Source organism: Sardina pilchardus, chromosome 11 (assembly GCF_963854185.1).
Source record: "Sardina pilchardus chromosome 11, fSarPil1.1, whole genome shotgun sequence".
NCBI classification, from domain to species: domain Eukaryota; kingdom Metazoa; phylum Chordata; class Actinopteri; order Clupeiformes; family Clupeidae; genus Sardina; species Sardina pilchardus.
Window position 1 is genome coordinate 22928519 of NC_085004.1, and position 20800 is coordinate 22949318.

The following is a 20800-nucleotide window of genomic DNA, read 5'->3' on the forward strand; positions in this document are numbered from 1 at the left end:
TGTGTGTGTGCGTGTGTGTGTGTGTGCGTGTGTGTGTGTGTGCGTGTGCGTGTGCGTGTGTGTGTGTGTGTGTGTGTGCGTGTGTGTGTGTGCTTGTGAGTGACACAGCACTCTGCATGGTCGGACAGAAGCTGTCAATTATTTCTCTCAGTCCACACTGCCAATCACTGTGCCGGCCATATTTCTCCATCCTGGTTGACCTCGGCCGACGAGATGAGGCAAGAGGTGGAGGGAGGTGGAGGGGTGTGTGTGTGTGCGTGTGTGTGGAGGGGGGGGGGGGGGGGGGGTTGCAAGCTGAGGGACAGTTAAACTCTGCTGGAGAAAACACAGGAGCTCTGCCACCACATAAATCAGATGCAGATTACAGCTGATGCGGTCCCTCCGCCGAGGAGACTTCATTTACATAGGGAAGACATGCCAGGTACCAACCGTAATGGCAAGCAGATTTATGATGGGGGAGCTCATGAATTAAACATCGCCCCCCCCCCCCCCCCCCCCCACCATCCCAACACACACACACACACACCCTAAACCCAACCCCTGTGTGATTTAGGTTTATCGTATATGACCAATCTTATAAAGATCTCAAGGAAGGGTTATGGGAGGGATAAACAATATAGCCTCCGATTTTCATTCTCTGGCACTGGCATTTGAGTGAGGGTCCTTGACGTGTCATTTGGATTCCTGAGGCACAGTGTTCCCTCTGAGTCCTATTTAGGAAGTACTTAGCACAAAAATGCTAATGCTATAGTCTGTGTGAGCACCACAATGCCTCTGATGATATAATACCCCTACTGTTGTGTGATGCATCTGCAAGATTGTCTGGCACGAGTCATTAAAAGCTGAAAGATGGCGGAAACTTCGGTGTGCTCTACATGTACCGAATGGCTGGATGTTTTCATCAAATGCTTGGTGTTCGCGCTTCTGTCTGCTATTCAATATGCTTGATAATAAACCGAGGATCAAAGCCTTCCACCTCTTCCCACGCTGAGATATTTTGCTTAAGAGACCTCTTCACTTAACGCAGGTTTATTAATGACTGCTTTTGATATGCTTTAGAGATGAAAAGAGGTAGGCTATGTGCACTTTGTGAGAAGTTCTGAAGGGTTGTTTTTCTCCTGTAAAGGTTGTCGGAAGTAAGAAAGACTAGATGGGTAAGGTTCAGCTGCATGACAACAAGGCATTTCATCAACATCTCAGCAGTCGAGATGAGGAGGACTATATTCAGTGGGGAATAACAAAGCAAATGCTGAAGCCCTTGCAGGTAGACAACATCTGTAGGAGTGAAATGAAAAATAAACAAAACAAGAAAATGACAATGTGTGACAATATAAAAAAAAATCAGTTGTGATAACAATCACAGATTATCAGGGAATGGAACCTAAGTGAAAAATTGAGTGCTGCCACATTCTTAAAAATGTCAAAAAAATCCCTGTCCCTGCAACCAATTTCTCACAACCTGAAAAGTCTGCACAACCCTTTGGGTATTTAACTACCTAAGTCCATTTAGGTCACTGTATTTCAGATTTCCCACAGAGTAGACCATGTCCTGAGACAAATGCTTTAAACACTGTATGTTCTCATACCAACTCAGATACTGTTAGTTTTGTGTAGCTCTGAGTGTCATTTAATGGCATATTGCTGGGCAGTTACTGTACTGTACAGTGGAACACACTGGTACTTTATGGAGAAAATAGTTGGCTTGACTACATCCTAGTTAAATGTTCACTTTGAAATTTCAGGTGGCATTGTTTCAGTTAACAAAACTGGCTTCTAGCCCAACCATATGTGTTGCCAAATGTTCTGCATCCAGTCTCAGTCTCAATATCTATTTCAAGCCAAGAGCTGCCAATAACCCAGATTCAGATATGGACCGCAATTTTAACAGATGGTATTATTTCAAATGCTCAAGATCAGGCCACTTACAGAGAGTTGAGAACTGGGCCTAAGCCATGCCAAGTAGACATTTGCTCACTTAAACAGATGTTCTAGAATTATACACCCTAAGAATAAAACTTGGCACCAATGACAAAACTAGGATACCAGAAAGTTACGCACCAAAATACACCAGGTCATTTGGAGTGTGTGTAGCTACACTTATACCGATTCGCCAGGCTTAAGGTTGCTTTTTAAAGATGAGACCTCCTTTCCTCCTCTCTAAGTTTGCTGTCACTCAAAACTGAGCTACCATTTTTGCAGTTTGTAGAACATTCAGCAAGAGCACTCCAACAAAATAACCAATTACACGCCTTAAAATGCTCTGCGGTTGTAATTTAGGATTCTGTATATGTCATTTGTTTACAGGAAAATCAATGCAGGGAATACTTTTCAGGACAACAATATGACTGATATGAAATTAAAGGCCTTCTCACCAGCAGTATACCTTTTCAAAGCAAAAAGGGGATTTAGTTGAATGAGACGGAGTTGCTGTAATCACAACTAACAAAAGAAAACCTCTTTCCCTATTTTCTTCTCTCATAACCACATAAAAACCTTGAAATTTCTATTTCATTCAGTAATATACTTGCCTCCATTTAAGTGCACTTGCTCTCCGGTCATAATAACAGCGTGTCACACAGTGAAGGAGGCACTGGAGCCGTCGCGCCTTTGTCTAAGTCTGCAGTCATACCTCTGCTTTCATTTCCAAAGCTGTATTGACGGCCCATCAGAAAACAGACTGAAGTTAAATAGTGATTGCTGGTAATTTGCTGGCACCCATCCTGTAAACAAACCGGCAAGAGACTGGCTGACACCTGATAAGACACAAGGCTGAGCGCGCGGAGGAGGAGAGATGAGGCTGAAAAGTGCAACGGAGGGAGCATGAAGGTGTGTGTGTGTGTGTGTGTATGTGTGTGTGTGTGTGTGTGTGTGTGTGTGTGTGTGTGTTAGGCAGTGTGCGTGCGTGCGTGTGTGTGTGTGTGTGTGTGTGTGTGTGTGTGTGTGTGTGTGTGTGTGTGTGTGTGTGTGTTGGGCAGTGTGTGTGTGTGTGTGTGTGTGTGTGCGTGCGCTTAGAGTCCCGTGGCAGGCGGCCAGGCAGGCTGACGGTTTCAAAAGTCAGTGTGAAAAAGGCATTAGGGAGCGTGTTTCCTGTCATCTCGCCGCTTGCCACTCTCATCTCTGATCTGGCACGGGCCGCCGCGGCCGCCAGGAGGGGAGTGGGGCGAGGGGTCACTGGTGAGGAAGTGCGCCGGCGATGTCTGCGGGGAGGATTTTATGCACCGGCTTGAGAAATCCAGTCGGAGCAAATTTCACAAAGACTGTCGGATGAGCCGTCGGATGTGGGTTCCCTCTGAACGTGAGATCCAGTCAAGGACAACGGGAAAACGTGAACACAGACACGCTTCCACCTCTCGAGGTATGACAGCTTCAGACACACTCCCACGGAACATGTCTTCACAAAGCATATGCCTGACAGGGCTTTCTGACAGAATATCTATCTTATTCGAAGCAATTACAAAGAGTACGTCTGGCAGGCCTAACCCAAGGGAAATTACAGCTATCTAATGTGTACAGTGAGCCAAAACGAACACGACTCTCCATAAGCTGCATAGTACAGTATCTCCTATTAGTGGAATGGCCCATACACGTGGGAATCCAATAAGACACATGCAAAACTCACACAAAATACACTCTGAACATGAACATTTTGACACTTGAAATGGGCCTTCTCCATAGTAAATATGGAGCTGAACTATGCCCTCTCCCATTTGTCTACTTGTGGATTGACAAACTGGCCATCATTTTAATCCTTTAAGAAAAAAAAAACACTTGAAAAGGAGCATTAAGGACTGACCATGTGGCACAGAATACATCATGCTGGAGAAATGTTCAGTGGTAAAAGCGCTTAATTTGAAAACGACCCGTCTTTTTTCCCAGCTGTGTCATGACTCACAGAACGGAGCGCGCCCGATTCCCATCACTTCGAGCAGACTAAGGCTGCGTGAGAACCGCCGGAGTCACTCGCCTCGTTCACTAACTCAAACCCTTCCTCTCACACGGCTGTTTGACGAGAGGATTTAGCACACTGCAAACTACAATCCCCACTACACCCTGACCCCATTTAAAACACCACTTGTCTTCCTGTTAGCACTCGGTAGAGGCTCTATTACAGTTTTTTTCAATCGCTAACAAGCGTTTGTCCATTCATTTGACACATTTTCAAAACTCTAAACACAGCCTCTCACCTGCAAAACACAATTGGCCGAATGGATCATTTTCCTCTCAAAAGCACATCCCATGTTCTTACAACACATTTTGTTACATATACACTAACTCATCATTTCTCTGCACACACTAACTTTACCAAAACACTGGAAACCTGACTCAAAATTAAGTTATTTTGTCAAAGAATGAAGCTTGTTTTCACTTCACAAGATACATCCAGTCAATCAGAGTACACTAGGTTTCAAAATACTGGCTACTGTTCACATTACAAAAACTGCATAGACTTTTATGTTTCAGTTTTACAGGTATTTGCATGCAAAACATGCAATCCAGCATTTTACACTAAATTTCTTGGTTGGGAACTGTATGTCCAGATGTAATGTTCGCATTCAAATGCATTCCAGTAAAAAGCAAATCTTTTTTTTTTTTTTTTTTACTGTTCACTAGGCCTACAGGAGGTGCAGTATAAATACTGTTTACAGTAGACTATGATAGAACAGAAAAAGTTTTACAGCATTGCAGTGAACAAAATATCCATGATACAAAAGAGCATTCTGAACAAGAAACAACAGCAAAAAGCCCAGATAAAAAGGGGGTGAACAAAGAAAAAGCACAATATTACTGTGTCTAATCTCTGCACCTGCTCCTCTCAGTGCTCCTGCACCTCTCACTGCATCTCTCACTGGGCCTGCTCTTCTCCCTGGGCCCCTTACTCTTACTCTTCCTCGTCCAGACATTACGGTATTTGTCTTATTCAGTTTCTGCTTCCAAAAACATCACCTCCTCTTTTCACTGTGTAAGTGTCAATGTAATAGAGAGCAATAACCCCTGCCACTGAGTCTAAGATAGACTGGAATCAGCTGTGGTTGGCCCAATTTACCCAACATAAATCATCTGTGTGTCAATTATTCGATTGTTTGTTTATTATCAGCTGAGATATATTGCTTTTGAATTGATAACATTGCAGAAACAGAGGTTCTTATACTGTATCTAAGGTTTGGAATATTGTGTTAACTATTGTGGGATGTTGTGTGTTAACATTCGAAAATAATACAAAAACGATCCATTATTTTGTTGGGAGGTATAGTTTGTCTGTTGAGAAAATGTAAGCATTGTGAAAATGTATTCATTGACTGCATACTGTGTGAAAACAATGTGAAATGTGTGAATGGTATGGCCACAAAAGACCGATGCTGTGCTAACTGTGTTTAGAGTTTTGAAAATGTGTCAACTGAATGGACAAACGCTTGTTAGCGATTGAAAAAAACTGTAATACGACCCTCCTATTTCTTAGCAAGGTTTGCACTCAGTAATACATTAGCAAGATCCCTCCTCTCTCGTTCTATGTGTCCATTAAACAGCGAGATTTGTGCTACTGAGAAGCACACACTTTCATTTGGACAATTAAAGAAACAATGTAATTTTGTTAATGTCGATCTTGCTGATTAAAGTAATGATGTCATTTGTTGTTGTTGATGCTTCACACATTCATAAAAACCACTACTACCTCAGCAGATGCATATTACTACGTTCATTACCCACTAGAATGGAGGATGAGATGGTTCTTGCCCATGCCCCCCACCACCCAAGAGACCCATATCGACTAGGTAGTTCGTTCACATAGTCGCCCCCCCTTCGCACCTCTGACGTTCGCTGATGCTGAGCTTGACGCAAGCAGGGACTTCACAAAAGCCGCATTAAAACTAATGGAGCGTGGAAGGAAGGAGGCTTTGACAAACATCCCAATTCATTAAGCCCTCCTCCGACTTCTGTTACCCAGCAGAGGAGGAAGAGAGTAGGTGAGGTGAAGAGGAGGAGGGGGGGGGGGTGTAGGGGAGGGAGAGGGTGGCACTGCCATTATGATCAGTATTATGCCATCCATTAAAGGGGAACGGGGGGAAAGTCTTTCCCCCATGACGCAGAGATGAACAGACTCATTAGGGTGGTTCTCCAGAGGGGACCAGATAAGCTGATGAGAGTAAATAAGTATAGAACATTTCAAAGGAGAACAGAGAGAGAGAGAGAGAGGGAGAGGGAGAGAAATGAGGAGGAGGAGAAACTAACAGGCCCATCACAATCTCTCATCCGATCCTTCTCCACTCTCTTTCTCTCCCACTCTCACTATCCCTCTCTTTCTTTATCTCTCTTTCTCTTAATCACTCTCTCTCTCTCTGTCTCTCTCTGATACTTACTGATGTTTCTCCTAGAATCTGTCCTTTATATTAAGTTGCTTCTAAATCTCCACCATGGACACAGTAAACAGCAGATGTAGTGTTTCTATGAGATTAGACCGTTCACTGGCACATTCTTCCACGGGAGTTGCATACACTCTGTTCCAACACACCCCACTCGCTCGCTCGCTCGCTCGCTGAGTCGATGCCAGGAAAGCACACTTCTCGTTAAATCACTTTTTTTCCCCTCCTCTCTTTTTTTGGCACTTAAAATGAATATCCAATCAATACTGCAGCGTCGCTAATGAATGCACTTCTATTGCTCCCCTTCACTTCATCAATTAAAGGGTTTGGCTGCAGCCTTCGACAGAGCGTGTTAGATGTGCTCCTACCCGTGATCTTTTTTTTAGGAGAAGAAAAGATAAGATGTTTTTCTTATTTCTCCAAAAGGGGAAAAAAATAAAAAACGCCAGCTGAATGCTGACTGCACAGCTCCTTGTCAAATCTGTCATTCTGTCAGACAAAAACAAGCATTCTTTGCTTGCTTGAGAATCGCAGAACAAATGCTTCCCCTTTTTTTCAAACACATCCAGGTTTCGAGCAGTTCCTGTCTTGTAGATCAAAATCCTCTTTTGAAAGGAACACATTCCTCTGTGTCTGAGGAGATTGCGTGAGTAAGAGTGTGTGCGCTGTAGAATTTATGTTTCAATCAGGAAGCCTGTATGAAGATAAATTGGCACAGAGAACAAGAGGATTGTGGGTAAGGCGGACAGGAGCAGTAACAGCTGTCTTGCCATAGCTCACCAAACAGATGTCACCTACTCTGGTGAAAATCTACACAGCGCAAGGGGGCAAAACACCTGCTTCTATGTAAAGTGCAAAATACCTGGCTCTGTCTCCCTCCTATAATCGCCTGGGATGGTTTCCTGTGCTTATATTCAGGAAAATACCGTTGGGTATGTAAAGTTTCATACATATATACTGTGTTTTACCAAAAAGTATTAGACTGGATAAACACAGCCCGATGTGACGGCAATTGGATTTCGCTCCTGCAGCTCAGGCTGGAAGCTTCCTCATTTCCTGCTATCCTGCTTCCATTACAAATCTGCTGGGACCAATCACAAACTGGCTTATCCATCTGGCAGACCCGGATTGTTGGTCTGATTGGTTGAATCAGTCCAAATGCATACAGAGTCATTTGAACTATATGCCTCTGATCACGCCTCTTGTGCAGTAGAAAATACAGAGCAGACTCCTCAGACCAATGTTCAGTCTTACAGTAAAAGACTAAGCTAGGTCTGGTGATAGTCAGGCTAAAAAAGTATGTGAAGGAAATCACACATGGGTAAGGTTTGCTTTATTGAGTGTCTCATGTTGAGAACCTCAGGCATAGTGCCATGGCCGCCGTAAATAAAAGTAATTTTTCCGCGTGTTGACATGCTGTTACTTGTACTACCACTTTGGCTTTATGAGTCATCATCTGCGCAGGAATTCATTAGCAAACGACAAGCATACACACACACACAATTTACCGTCACAATATGGGTGGTGTCAATTACGATACACTGTATGCATACTACTACTTAATATATTTGTGTGTGTGTGTGTGTGTGTGTGTGTGTGTGTACATGAAAGAGAGAGAGAAAGTGGGAACAATTAGGTGAAAGAGGAAGAGCACAAGAGAAAGGAGGGAGAGTAAGACCCATGTCTTAAGGTGTCTCTCCAGGGAGAGATTTGGTGAAGCACACTGCCATTAACCCCAACAGCCAGCAGCAGGATTAGCCTTCTGTACCCACATCACTGAGCTGATAAACAGCGCATCTCAAAAAGAAACCAAACAACCACATACTGGCTTCTCAGTGGCTCACTTGATTGATTGACTGATTTATTTTAATTTATTTAGCTGGCACTTTTATCCAAAGCGACTTACACAAAGACCAATGGCAGGAACAGCAGCCGTACAACTCAGGGTTGTGGACTTTGCTCAGGAGTACAACAGCACGAAACAGGATTCAAACACTGTCCGATTCTCTGTCTACAGCATGCTAGCCCAGCTCCTCACCCACTACACCAACACCAAGCCCATTCTGTTCAATATCTTGAAAACATGCAGAAACTAGCTTCTCATAACACATTCCTACAAAGTTAGCAGGGACAACACGATAAAGCTAGAAAGCCTCTTTCCACTTAAAGCACTAAGCCCTACAACAACCACATAAGCCTGTTACCACCCCAGTCCCTACTTAACAACGTGTGCAACCTTTCCATAAAAGAACATAAATAAAAAAATAAAAAAATAAAGCAACAGAGGCACAAAGATCAAAAGAACTCAACTCTTCTGCTCTCGACCTCTAAGTGGAATCAAGCTCGCAGCTGTCAACGAGAGGGAGGCGCCAAGACAGCGCGGAGCGTTTAAGGAGAGGAAGTGTTGCTCCTGATCTCAACATTTAGTGCTGAGCTCCACATTCGGAGGCCTGAGCGAGCGACCCTCGGAAGGCTGACACTTGACAACAGAAGCGGAGGAAGGAAATAAAAGGCAACCTACAGCGGAGAGGAGCAAAGGAGGTGAGGGAGGGACATGAGGGAGGCTGAGATGAGATCCCGCTCCTGAGAGCAGAGTCAGAGGAGCGGCTCCCCCTTTCATGAAAATATAATGCTCCTGTTCTCACCTCCGTCTAGCGGCCTCGCTAGTCAGACTGGTCTCGCTGTCAGCCGCTTTCATCATCTGTTCTCACGCCAACACCGGGATTTTTTTTTACACGTGTGAGAAAATGCAATGTGTGTGTGTGTGTGTGTGAGAGAGAGAGTGTGTGTGTGTGTGTGTGGGGAGGGGGTCTCTGTGTGCGGTTTGAGGAAATGGAGGATTTCACAAACCATGGGAGGCTGAGCGGTGGGACTGATCCACGACCGAGCCACGATGTCACCGCAGGGCGGTGCCCATTTGCATGGCCTATTTCATTAGTGCCATGCTGAGCACAGGGGTAGTGCCGCTCTGCCAACTCAACGCCAGTACCTGCCCGGATCCGCCCCAGTGCCAACAGCCATCTGGGAAGCAGCCGGCTGCACAAATTGCGAATTAGGGGCGAGGACGAGGACAGACGGCAATGTGCTTTAGTGGCATTAGGGTCCCCAGATTTCGAGCAGTTCCCCCTAAACCAAACAGCAATGATGCTGTCTTTCGAATCGGAAAACTCACAGCAAACATGTGGTGTTGCTAATTCCAATGTGAAGAGGAGCGCTGTGCTGTTAACGCCATAAGCACCGAGGATAACTAAGTTTGCAAGCAGTTCCCACAGAGTGAGCTAAAACGCACACGTGTACTCAAATAAAATGTCATTGCTCTTCCGCTGTAAATCCGAGTCGAAATACATAGGCAATTTCAGCGAGTGACAAACAAGAGCCCATTGGTCGAGCGAAAAGCTGAGCCATGTCCTATTGTGCTGGGAGGAACAGATCTGCGGAAGTCGTCTTGACAATAGTGTCGTATCCGTTTCATACAATCCTTATCCAGCGTCTCCCTCTGTATACTCCCAATGCCTAACCATCCAGTCCTATTATGGGGAAGTCTGTTTCCCTGGAAAAATGACTTCTGACAGCGACAATGTGATGCGAGGCCTCTTTTTTCATGTGAAACACAAAGAAAATAGCGCGAGGGCAAACCGTATCACCACAGGCTCACCGGAGCACGTTGTAAAAAGAGGCACATGAAACACTAGAGAGATTTTTTTTTTCTTCAGAATACCCGAAGATGAAAATGAAAGGAAGGGGGGGGTGCCCAGTGGACTCCAGCGACGCTCAGCTATTATATTTCCAATTAAGTCACCTACGGGGAGTAAGAGATGAGCGTTTCGTGAAAACATATATCAGTCCGCCGTGATTGCCACCGTTCTCCATAGGATTTATCAGGCACCGGCAATATGGATATAGGACCCTGTCTGGCTATAAATGAAACCAAATGTGTTTGTTCCCAAGAGAGGGTATCTTTCATCGAAAGAGCGCAGACTGTAAAAAGAGTATGGAGGGGATGTGTGTGTGTGTGTGTGTGTGGGGGGGTGCGTGCGGCGAGGGGCGGGTGGTAGGAGGAGTGTGTAAACGAAAAGAAAGACAGATGGTGGCACACATCTAAAAAGATGACAAACTGCAATGAAAAAAATATAAAGTCATCATCTGAGGATGGGTGCTGAGGGAGAAAAAAAATATATAAAGAGCTTGTCTGTCCTCCACGCATCCTTGGGTCGACAAATGAAATGGTGAGCTCTCTGAACCCCCATGGCTAACACCTACACTCCTTGTGAATTTCAATTTGAATTTCATCTCTGCTATAGCCCCCCAGCACCCTCGCCCCATCCACACACACACACACACACACACACACACACACCTCCATCCCTACAGTACATCCCGCCCAACACACACACACACACATACACACACACAGACACACACTATACACCTCCACCCCTACCCCTCGCCTGACTTCTTGTTTTCACGGCGAACACAGTGGGGAAGACAGGTTTTTGTTTGTGTCAGCATTTAGCCCTGCCTGGCCATTTTCTTGCTCCAGTGCTCAAATTCATTGTGGTTACTTCACCTTCGGCAGGATTTCCACAAGGTCACCGGCGGGAAGAGACGAGACGAGAGCAGAGCGGAGCCTGAGCCGAGCAGTGATGGAGTACCGGATCCCTGTCTCATCTCTCCACATCATCACCGTGGTGACAGAACATGCCCGTGGCAAACAACAGCACATACATCACTCATTCATAGTACAACTGCATAACGCACATTACTCATTATGGCAACATTCAATTGGAATGTTTTTGTTTTAGAAGTTCTTCTGACACTTCTGCTGAAGTGTGTGGCATTCCATATCAATGCTTCCTCTAGGTAATAAAAAAGGAAGTAACCTTGAATTTCCTTCCAAAGTGCTGGAAGAAAGACACACCACCACCACCACCAAACCCCACCACTCCCCAACACCCCCTTCAATCCCACCCCCTGTTGTCCAAGTGTATTAACACAGCCGCATCACTCTGATTTCTGCACTGATTTCTGGGGGAAGCTGGTAATTGATGCAGTGCTTTGTTTCAAGCCAAGCAATCAGTGTGAGTATCGATCCTTCAGGTGTAAGTAGTGCCATTATCACCGGAGGGATGGGGGGAATGGCTACAGCTACCACTGGCCAACCCCCCCTTTCCTCCATGAACAACAGGCCCCTGAGCGAAATGTCATCAGGTCAAGCTGATGAGATCTCAACCACAATCGCAGCAACAATCTAATGTCATTTTCCTGTTTCTGGCAAACACCCGCGCGGAGGAAAGTAAACTGGTGATTATGTGGCGCCCCTCCGACACTAACAGAGCCCTTATAGCATGGAGGGAAATCGACCCTTAGCCCTCGGCATCTGCTCCATCTCCCATCAACCCAACACCCCCCCCCCATCCTCCTCTCCCTAAACCCCCCCCCCACCCCAACACCCCCTATCCACCTCACCCTACCCCTCCCCCCAACACCTACCATCCTGCACCCTTCACCGTGTATTTTCAAGCCTCCCACTTGTGCGAGCCTGCCACAATCACTCAATAAGCAGCCACCCACGGTGATCAACCCCTGTAATCAAAACACCCCATCTCGGTGTGGGGCCGGAGATGCTGGAGAGGCTGGAGAGGCTGGAGAGGCGGCGAGGAGGAGGAGGATGTGCCGGCTGGTCCAGATTGGCGTCTCGCTGGCACACACGCGCGGGTCGGGGGGCGAATGTGTCTGGGGCATTATTGTAAACGCTCCAGCTGTCAGGTCCCGCTGAGCTGATAAATCTGGCCATCTCGTACGTGCTGAGAGAACCCCTCTGGATCCGGCCCCCCCCCCCTCTCTACTCGGAGCTTTTTTCTCTCTTCCACCGAGCGTGGGGGAAACGAATGGGCGATTACTATCGACATTAGTCTCGATGACGCCCTACAGTATCTCGAACGTATATCAGTGCCAACGCAATGGCTGACATTCTTGTCAGATTCGTGCCTCTTATCTCTTGTGCAAATGCTAATGCTCAGAGGAGGGTGTCTAACAGAGAGAGAGAGAGAGAGAGAGAGAGACAGAGAGAGAGAGAGTTTTGTGTGTGTGTGTGAGAGAGAGAGAGTGTGTGTCTGAGTTTGCATGTATGAGTCTGTGAATATGTGTGTGTGTGTGTGTGTGTGTGTGTGTTTGTGTGTGTGTGAGAAAGACAGAGGGAGAGAGAGAGAGCCTGTGTCTGTGTGAGTGTATGTCTGTGTGAGTGTGTGTGTGCTGTGAGTGTGTGTGTGCTGTGTGTGTGTGTGTGAGAGAAAGAAATGGAGTGAGGTAGAGGACAGTGAGAGGAGATAAGCCCAGTCAAGGCTCTGGCGCTAAGAGGTTTCCTCTCACGCACACACACGCACACACACACACACACACACACGGCCGCTGACGTCTGTAAATGTGCTCATTATGTGCCGAGACTCGGGGTCTCCATTACTTTTCAATAAGCACTCCGTGGGAGCATCTGCTCAACAAGCCTACAGCACAAGAACAAGCAGATCATCAGCAGGAGAGGAGAGGAGAGGAGAGGAGAGGAGAGGAGGACACGGGGGAGGAACGGCAGATGAAAGAGGGAAGGTAGAGAAAGAGGTGAGGTGAGGAAGGAAGAGAGAAGGACAGAGACAGAGACAGAGAGAGAGAGATAGAGGGGGAGAGAGAGAGCTTTAGCTCCAATGTCCTTGTTAGCATAAAATCTGGAAGGACATTCAAATCTGGATTTGCATTCAAATCTGGATTTGCACATTTGACGGTAATTAAGTTGTGACTGTAAGTTGAAATGCATCACAAGGACACCATCAATTTCGCTGTTTCCAAACACGGGCGATTGTCCATCGCATTTCTTAACCTCTGCAAAAGAAAAGCATCTCCTCTAAAGGAAAAGGATTGCACACACTGTCCACTGACAGAAATCAATGTCTGGACCACATGAAGCCAGCCCAGCACACTGTCCAACTTCTAGCCGGGCTTATCCATCGGCCTCTCCCATGACCACATAATTACCCGGCTATAGCAAAGTAACATAATGACCATGCTGTGCCTTTTCAGCGCTATTTTATCACTCTTCCTCTGTATGGAACCTGCCTATAATTTCCATTATTATTCTTATCGGACTTCTCCAAGGACAAAAGGGATATTGCCTACCCAATTTCCAGGGAGGGATTAGTGTTAAATCAGTAACTGTTTGGAACTGCAGGTGCTGAGCAATGTATTTATTTGAGGATAGAGCGAACCTTGTTAGCATGGGGCTGTAGACATGGCTGACATTAATTCTGAACAGAAAAGCGGCGCAATAGGAGACCAAATCCTCTCCTCATGCGTCCATGTCGGCATCCGTGCCGTGTGCTGTGCAACTTCTGCTGCTTATTCCCTCATCGGGGAGAGATGAGTTTGATAGGATTGCAACATTATACGTATTCCCGTGTTTGGAAATGATGAGTTCAGTATCGGTTAAGATTATAAGTATTACTCATTTTCATTTCTCAAGTTTTACCTTAATATAACAGCTTTGCAGTAATGTTGATGGTAAACAAACCTTTAATAGGAAGAGCTGCGCATTGGCTGTGCCCCGCAGGCAGAGCTTTGCAATTTGGCTGTCGGCAACATCTCGCGAGAATCATGAAACATTAACTAGTCAGTAGATATGGCTCTTTGGAGATTGCCTGTTCCTAGTTATTCGGCTCCAAAACAAATGTCCATAAATCCCGGAACTACACCGGAAGTCTTTAATGTGTATTATTTCATTCGGTTGAATGGATTCTGCGTGAGCCTCCAATTTTCACCACAGCGGTGATTTGCACAGAAGCTGGTCTGGTTCACAAGCCTACCTTTTGGCGAATCTCTTCCTCCATCTTGACAGGCGAGCCTAGCTCTGCGACCTGCTTGACCCCATCACTCGAATAGCCTCCATACTCCCACAGCACGTAGTTTTTCGAATGGGAGGCTCCAATGAGTGCTGACCAGTGGTTGGCACGCCCTGTGATAATAAAGGACAAGTACTTTTTATTATCTTTATTCAGCAAAGTATATTAGATGTTTTGGTGTTTTATTTAAACTCTAGTAGTTTTGCAAGTGTCTGGACATCTGCACACATGAACAACATAATCCAAAACATTTATAATTGCATGAATGTACTGTATTGTATGTATGTTTGTATGTACAGTATGTATGGTTGGACAAAATGAGATAGAATTCTGCATCCTTGAATCCATACATTTCCAACAGGCCCCATTTGCAACGCTGCTTTGCTGTGTCTGCTTTGCTCCTTACGACAGCCAATTTCCACTTAAACTTATTTGGATTGGCTGCTGCTGTCTCTCTACATTATCAGTCACTGTTCGTCAGTTCGTTCCCCTGGTCCAGGGCCTCTGGCTGAGGCATCTCTAACACAGACTTTTATAGCAGCGGGTCAGGCCAACTTGTTGAGAAGAGACATGATTAGTCAACCCCTGACATAAGGACCCAGGGGCATCCTATGGTTCTCTGTCACAGAAAGAACATCGATGGGAGATGTGCTCCCCAATTACACCCTCTCTGACAGTTAATTAGTCTGGAGAAAAGCATAACGGACATCCTAACTGCCAGAAAATGGTTCTGGCAAAAGGCATCGCTATGGGTAGTTTCACAAACAGGTTAAGCGCTTTCATTAAGACATACAAATTAAACCTTCTTGAAATGTCATATTTATTTTTTTGGTTGTTTATTCGTTGAAGGATAAAAAAGCAACTGGTCATTGATAATACGAATGCCTCCAATTCCAATATACATTTTGTTTCTTTTTATGAGCACACAAATGTTTTAAGAATCTCTTTTTCAGTTACACAAGCACTATGTTTGAGTAAAGGTCACTGTTAAGAAGCACAATTGTTCAGAACAAAACTGTTCAGCTCCCACTTGGCCCTCCTGGCGTCCTGTTCCAAATCCCTCCAATCTAATTTCCTTTTGCAATTTACACCATTCCTGCGGCGTGACGGACTGTATACACATCTTCTGAGGAAGTGCTTACCCCACACTTCCTCAGTGAGGTTAATCCCTCACAATCCGTCAGACCTGGACCTAATCTCTACACTACGGTCTGATGTTCAAATGCTTATTTTCATATTTTCTGCCAAACTCAGCTCCCACCCCCTCTCTCTCTTTCTCTCTCTCTCTCTCTCTCTCTCTCTCTCTCTCTCTCTCACTCTCTCTCACTCTCTCTCTCATTTGGCCAGTCTCTTTATCTCTCCATCACCTCCCTCTCTATATATACTGTATATATACAATTTCTTTTCTCATACAATTAAAGGTATGTCCATGAGGTCTGAGAACAGGCAAAACTTGCTTAAGTTTACTCCTGCACTACATTCACTATACACACTACAATGCACTCTCAAGGTCTGTCTCTCTGACCTTTGATAACATTCACACATTGGAAAGTGTGTGTGTGTGTGTAGGGGGGTGGGGACTGTCAGAATCAAATACAACCAAAGCCTTTTCAGATGACACACAAAACAATCAAAGTTGCAGGTGAGATTTCCAATTGCTGCAGAGCAAGAGACACAAAGCTTGGGAGCCCTGGGAGGCGGTGATAAGACATGTGTCCCCCATCTCCACACATCAATCAGCCACCTGAGTCAAGTCCTGCATCATTTCAAATGCAGCCTCTTTAACCTTCCTCCTGCCTTTGTCTCAAGGTGGCTCAACAGCCATGGCCCATCTGGCTGCAATGTCCCCATGCAAAAGAGAAAGTGAGGCATACAAAGCAGGGGGAGGCAAAGTGGGGACACAAGGGGATGTGTGTGGGGTGTGTGTGTGGTGTGTGTGTGTGGGGTGTGTGTGTGTGTGGGTGGGATGGGTGGGGGAGTCAATATATTCAGGTGAGTGCAGACATTAAAAAAAAAAAACATGTTGCCCTGATTCAGAATAACCTTCATGATGAGAATGTGTGTCACTGACACTTGCTAGTTGGGCTGTGTCTGTCGTGCTCTCCTTGTGGCTGAGGGGAGAATGGACGGATTGTGCTATAAAAATAGAAAGGTGAGGTGACAGTTCCGTACTATCGGTGTTGTGAAGCGTTCCATTTATACTGTACCACATCCTGCTACCATGAATGACACATTTACAGGAAGGAACTACAGTATTCCTTATAATCTAACTAAACTGTTCGCATTCTGTGTTGGGGGTGTATTCTATTCTACTATTTTCAGCATAAGTAAACCTGAGGGGCTTTATACATCTATACATAGTTATTCATTTAACAAATACTTTTATCCAAAGTGACTTCCAAGAATGATGAATAACATTCAAGCTACTCTGCAGAGGAGACCTTGGGGGGAAAATGAATACTACAACAATACATCCTACTACAGAAGGATGAGAGTGCAAAGTGTAAGCACTAGTCAAAGTGTAGTTGAAGGAGATGGTAGAAGGAGAGGGAGTTAGACGGAGGAAAGTGCTTTAATACATCCATAACTGGCTATTTTTCAGATGCTAACTACACCTGTGAGTTAGCATATGTGTGTGTTGTTTAGTGTATGGCAGTGTATTTATGCATTTGTCTGTCTTAAACTGTGTGAAGGCTACCCTGTATGTGTCTTTCTAAGAGTTCAAGATGGTGCCCTGCCAACTCTCTCTAAAATCATTGTGCTCTCTCTCCCTTTCTCTCTCTCCCCCATCTCTCTCTCTCTCTCTCTCTCTCTCTCTCTCTCTCTCTCTCTCTCTCTCTCTCTCTCTCTCTCTCTCTCTCTCTCTCTCTCTCACTCTCTCTCTCTCTCACTCTCTCTCTCTCGCTGCCTCTTTGCTCCGACTGTTAAGCTCATATATTAGAGAGCTAGCTCTATCTCTGGGTTTATCTTACTCTGGGAGTCCATTCTAATCAGTATATTGATCTGTGTTTGCGAGTGCACAACCTCAAGTGGAGAGCGGCAGTAATCCGGCGGCTTAATTCACTGCCAACGAGGCCGTCTCAAGGTTATCCACAAACACCCCGCAAAAGACAAGAGGGCTGGCTGGGAGCAAGTGCAGGTTTCAGACGCCTTCGTTCACAGTCATTTTTGTGAGGTGCATAGCTGTCAGTAGTTGACATTTCTTGGTGTCACATTTAGGAAGCAGTTAAATCCTCTGTCACAAACATGTCATTGGAAGGAATTGACACTGAAGATACCCCAAGGTAAAGTCTGTCTAACGGCGACAAAAAATGCTCAGAAATGTTTAAACAATTCAGGAGTAAGGCAGTAGGTGGCTACTACACCACACGCCGACAGCATTTCGAAACTGGGATAATGGCTGGGAGTTTCATCATTAGCTTGACCTGTAGCAATAGAGGCAATCATTAGGGCACGTAAGTGGGTTGTCAGGGTCATAAGGAGGCGTCATCTGCCTTCCACTGAGGCCCACACCAGCAGTGACATGCTAACATTCACAACTGCTGCTATTGAAGACTGTTTTAAGTTTTAGCACATTTTAATTGGCTGAGGTTAAAGGTCGAACCAAGAAAGAAACCTGCCGTAGGCTGATGCAAAGTGTGTGCAAGAGCACTTCCATGGTAATAGGGAGGTAATATGCGGACACAGATGATGATTTTTTTGGCTGGGAGAAGATATTCTGAAGGCAATCAATAAAAAAGCTAAATATTTTTTTCCAAGCATATACAAGGTATGCTATGAAGTATGCTTGCTTCCATCTAAGGTGCTCATCGACTGAGAAGGAGCTTGCACGAGCAAAATATAAGCACCGGCATTCACGCAAAGACAAATGATTACGGTAATCAACTGCTATACAGAAAAGGAAGAGTGAATGTGGAGATGTATAGCTGAGGGCTGCACTACATTAAATTCATCACTGCTATCAGTTACAATTTTCTTCTAAATCCAGAACCTCAGAACATTATGAGAAGTGATCTTTCACATTTTGCTTTACATTCACAAACATAAAAACACTACCAAATCACTGACATATCAGAAAAGAAAACCATTAGGGTTCCTCTGCTTTCTGTTAGCCCTGTGTGAAGAGGTTCATTTTCATGAGAGGACACAGCCATCAATAAGTGTAGAATGAGAAAAGCGAAGCAATTGGATGATAGCAGCCAAAACCAACAGTCAGCTTGAAGTACCTCTGGATATCTAAAAAAAAAACGCTTTTTAAGGCTGTTCACTTATGATTGCTTTAAAACGAGTTATTCAAGACATAAGTAGTACCTTTGGCCTCACCCTACAGTATGTTATATATATTTTCTGCTTGTGGGCTATGTTTTGGTAAGTTAATGGCATATCTGGCATTGGTGAAGAAATCCCATACAGCATAAGGCCTGACTGAACATCCAGAGCACCAGTGAATTAGTCATGGTCTTAGTCACCAGGGACACGTGGCTGCTATCTCTTGAGGAGGAGAAAAAAAGACAAAATGTACTATTGGCACTGTGTGCCAGCGAGGTTAGTCATGGCCGTGCAGTGGCAGGCTCTGTGGTACTCCTTGTGCTGTATAGTTGTTTACTCCATGTTCCTTTGATGCCTGCAGGCGTCTTTGTTGGTAGCCAAGATTATAGAAATATCCAAATTCGGTTATTTTGACATTTTGACAATTTATAGTGTGATAGAAATAAGAACACCATCAGAATGTGAAATCCTCTTCACTTACATATTTATAGCATGCTTCATTGTTATCCTTCTTGCTTCTGTTATTAAAACATTACCTTAAAGTATGTAAGAGCAAATTTAAAAGCGCTCTATTTAGGTAACAGATGTTTTGTTGTACATGTCCAATTTAGTTTTATGAACTACATGGTACATTTACTTTTTCATAGGATGTGTGGCACAATAGACAACAGTTTATTTTGAATGTACCAAGCTTTTAAGTGAGTAGTCTTTAGGGAAAACCACAATCACCAGTCTGCAGTGAAGGAGATGTTTCAGTGATCCAACAGAGAGTGAAATAGCCATCTTAATGGTGTAGACTTTATATAGCCTGCACATGAGGTATACGCAGCAAGTTCTAGCCTGAGGTAAGAGTACACGGTGAATATGTAATGTATAGCAGATTCCATCCATTGTGATATACGTGCTTATATAAGAAGTGAGCATTTACAGCAGCAATAAAACACCTGTTTCCAGGGATTCGTCCAATGGCACTTACTGGGGTAGTCTTTGGGATGCATCTTCTCAGACCAGTTGCCATAAAATGTCACCCTGTACTTAGCGGTCCCACAGGCACAGCAGTCCAGGAGGGGCTTGTCTGTGGCCTCCCCAAAGAGAGGTTCTGCAGAGGGAGAGGAGAGGAGATCAGAAACACAGGAGTGGCTTGTTTACAAGATCACTGGGCAAACACTCACATACAGTACATACACACACACACACACACACACACACACACACACAGACATGCCTGCATGCATGCACACACACACACATGCATACACAGACACACACAAACACACACACACACACACACACACACACACACACACACACACACACACACACACACACATACACACACACACACACACACACACACACATACACAAGCACATGCACTCACACAAAGACACACACACGCACACACACACAAGACCTTTGATCATCTCCTCAGTGTGCAACATCCAATGTCACGGACCGCGGGAGGCCCCAAACTCATTTAAGATCATTCTCATGCAAGTGCTGCCACGAACCAAGCTCAGGCACTCTCCTCGGCTGCAACTGATGCCTTTGCATTTTTCGCAAAGGAAACAGGGGGAGCGAGAGGGAGCAGACGAGAAGAAAGACATAACACACTTCTATATATATCCCACCGCGCAGCGCACTGCGCTCGGCTGGGAGGTAGCAAAGGCACACATGAGGATGGGAGCAGAGAATGGGCTTTCTTTGGAGGCGACTGAGCCAGCCACCTCATCTCATTCGAGGGCCATGAAAGGCTTACCTTTCTCACACATCCGCTTTGTGAGGGAGCCTTCATCCTGGAAGTAGATGATCTTCTTCTGAACAATGCTTGCCCTGGCAAAGGGGAAAGAGAGAGAGAGAAAAAAAGAAAAGAGAGAGGGAGATGAGAACAGGAGTGGGTAGAAGAAAAGAGGAGAGGAGAGGAGAGGAGAAGGGAGGGGAGGATAGAGGAGTGGTAGGAAGTAAAAAAAGAGGAAAAGACAGAAGGTGAGAAGGACAGAAGACACAATCGATGCAGAGAGATATAAGAGAGAAACAGAGAGAAAGAAAGAGAGATAGAGAAGATGTTGAGGGGTATTTATTGAGAGAGAGAGAGAGAGGGAGAGAGAGAAAGAGAGATAGAGAAGATGTTGAGGGGTATTTATTGAGAGAGAGAGAGGGAGAGAGAAAGCGGGTGGAGGGGGGAGAGAGATGAAACAGAGAGGTGGGGAGGAAGGAGAAAGGCATTGTTAAGAGGTGGCGTGGAGAAGAGAGAGTAATCACGACTCCCCATGGGCTGATTGGGAGCCC

At 45.1% G+C, this 20800-nt stretch overlaps 1 protein-coding gene across 1 annotated transcript in view; it reads right to left on the minus strand.

The window, feature by feature from the left end:
• The window catches only part of spon1a (spondin 1a), an 84646-nt gene that overhangs the window by 47121 nt on the left and 16725 nt on the right, over positions 1-20800 (minus strand). The window contains exons 4-6 of the mRNA XM_062549020.1: positions 20271-20344; positions 19488-19610; positions 14207-14355 (exon numbers count right to left, since the gene is read on the minus strand). Coding sequence (XP_062405004.1) covers positions 14207-14355; positions 19488-19610; positions 20271-20344 — 346 coding nt within the window. The remainder of the gene's footprint in view (positions 1-14206; positions 14356-19487; positions 19611-20270; positions 20345-20800) is intronic.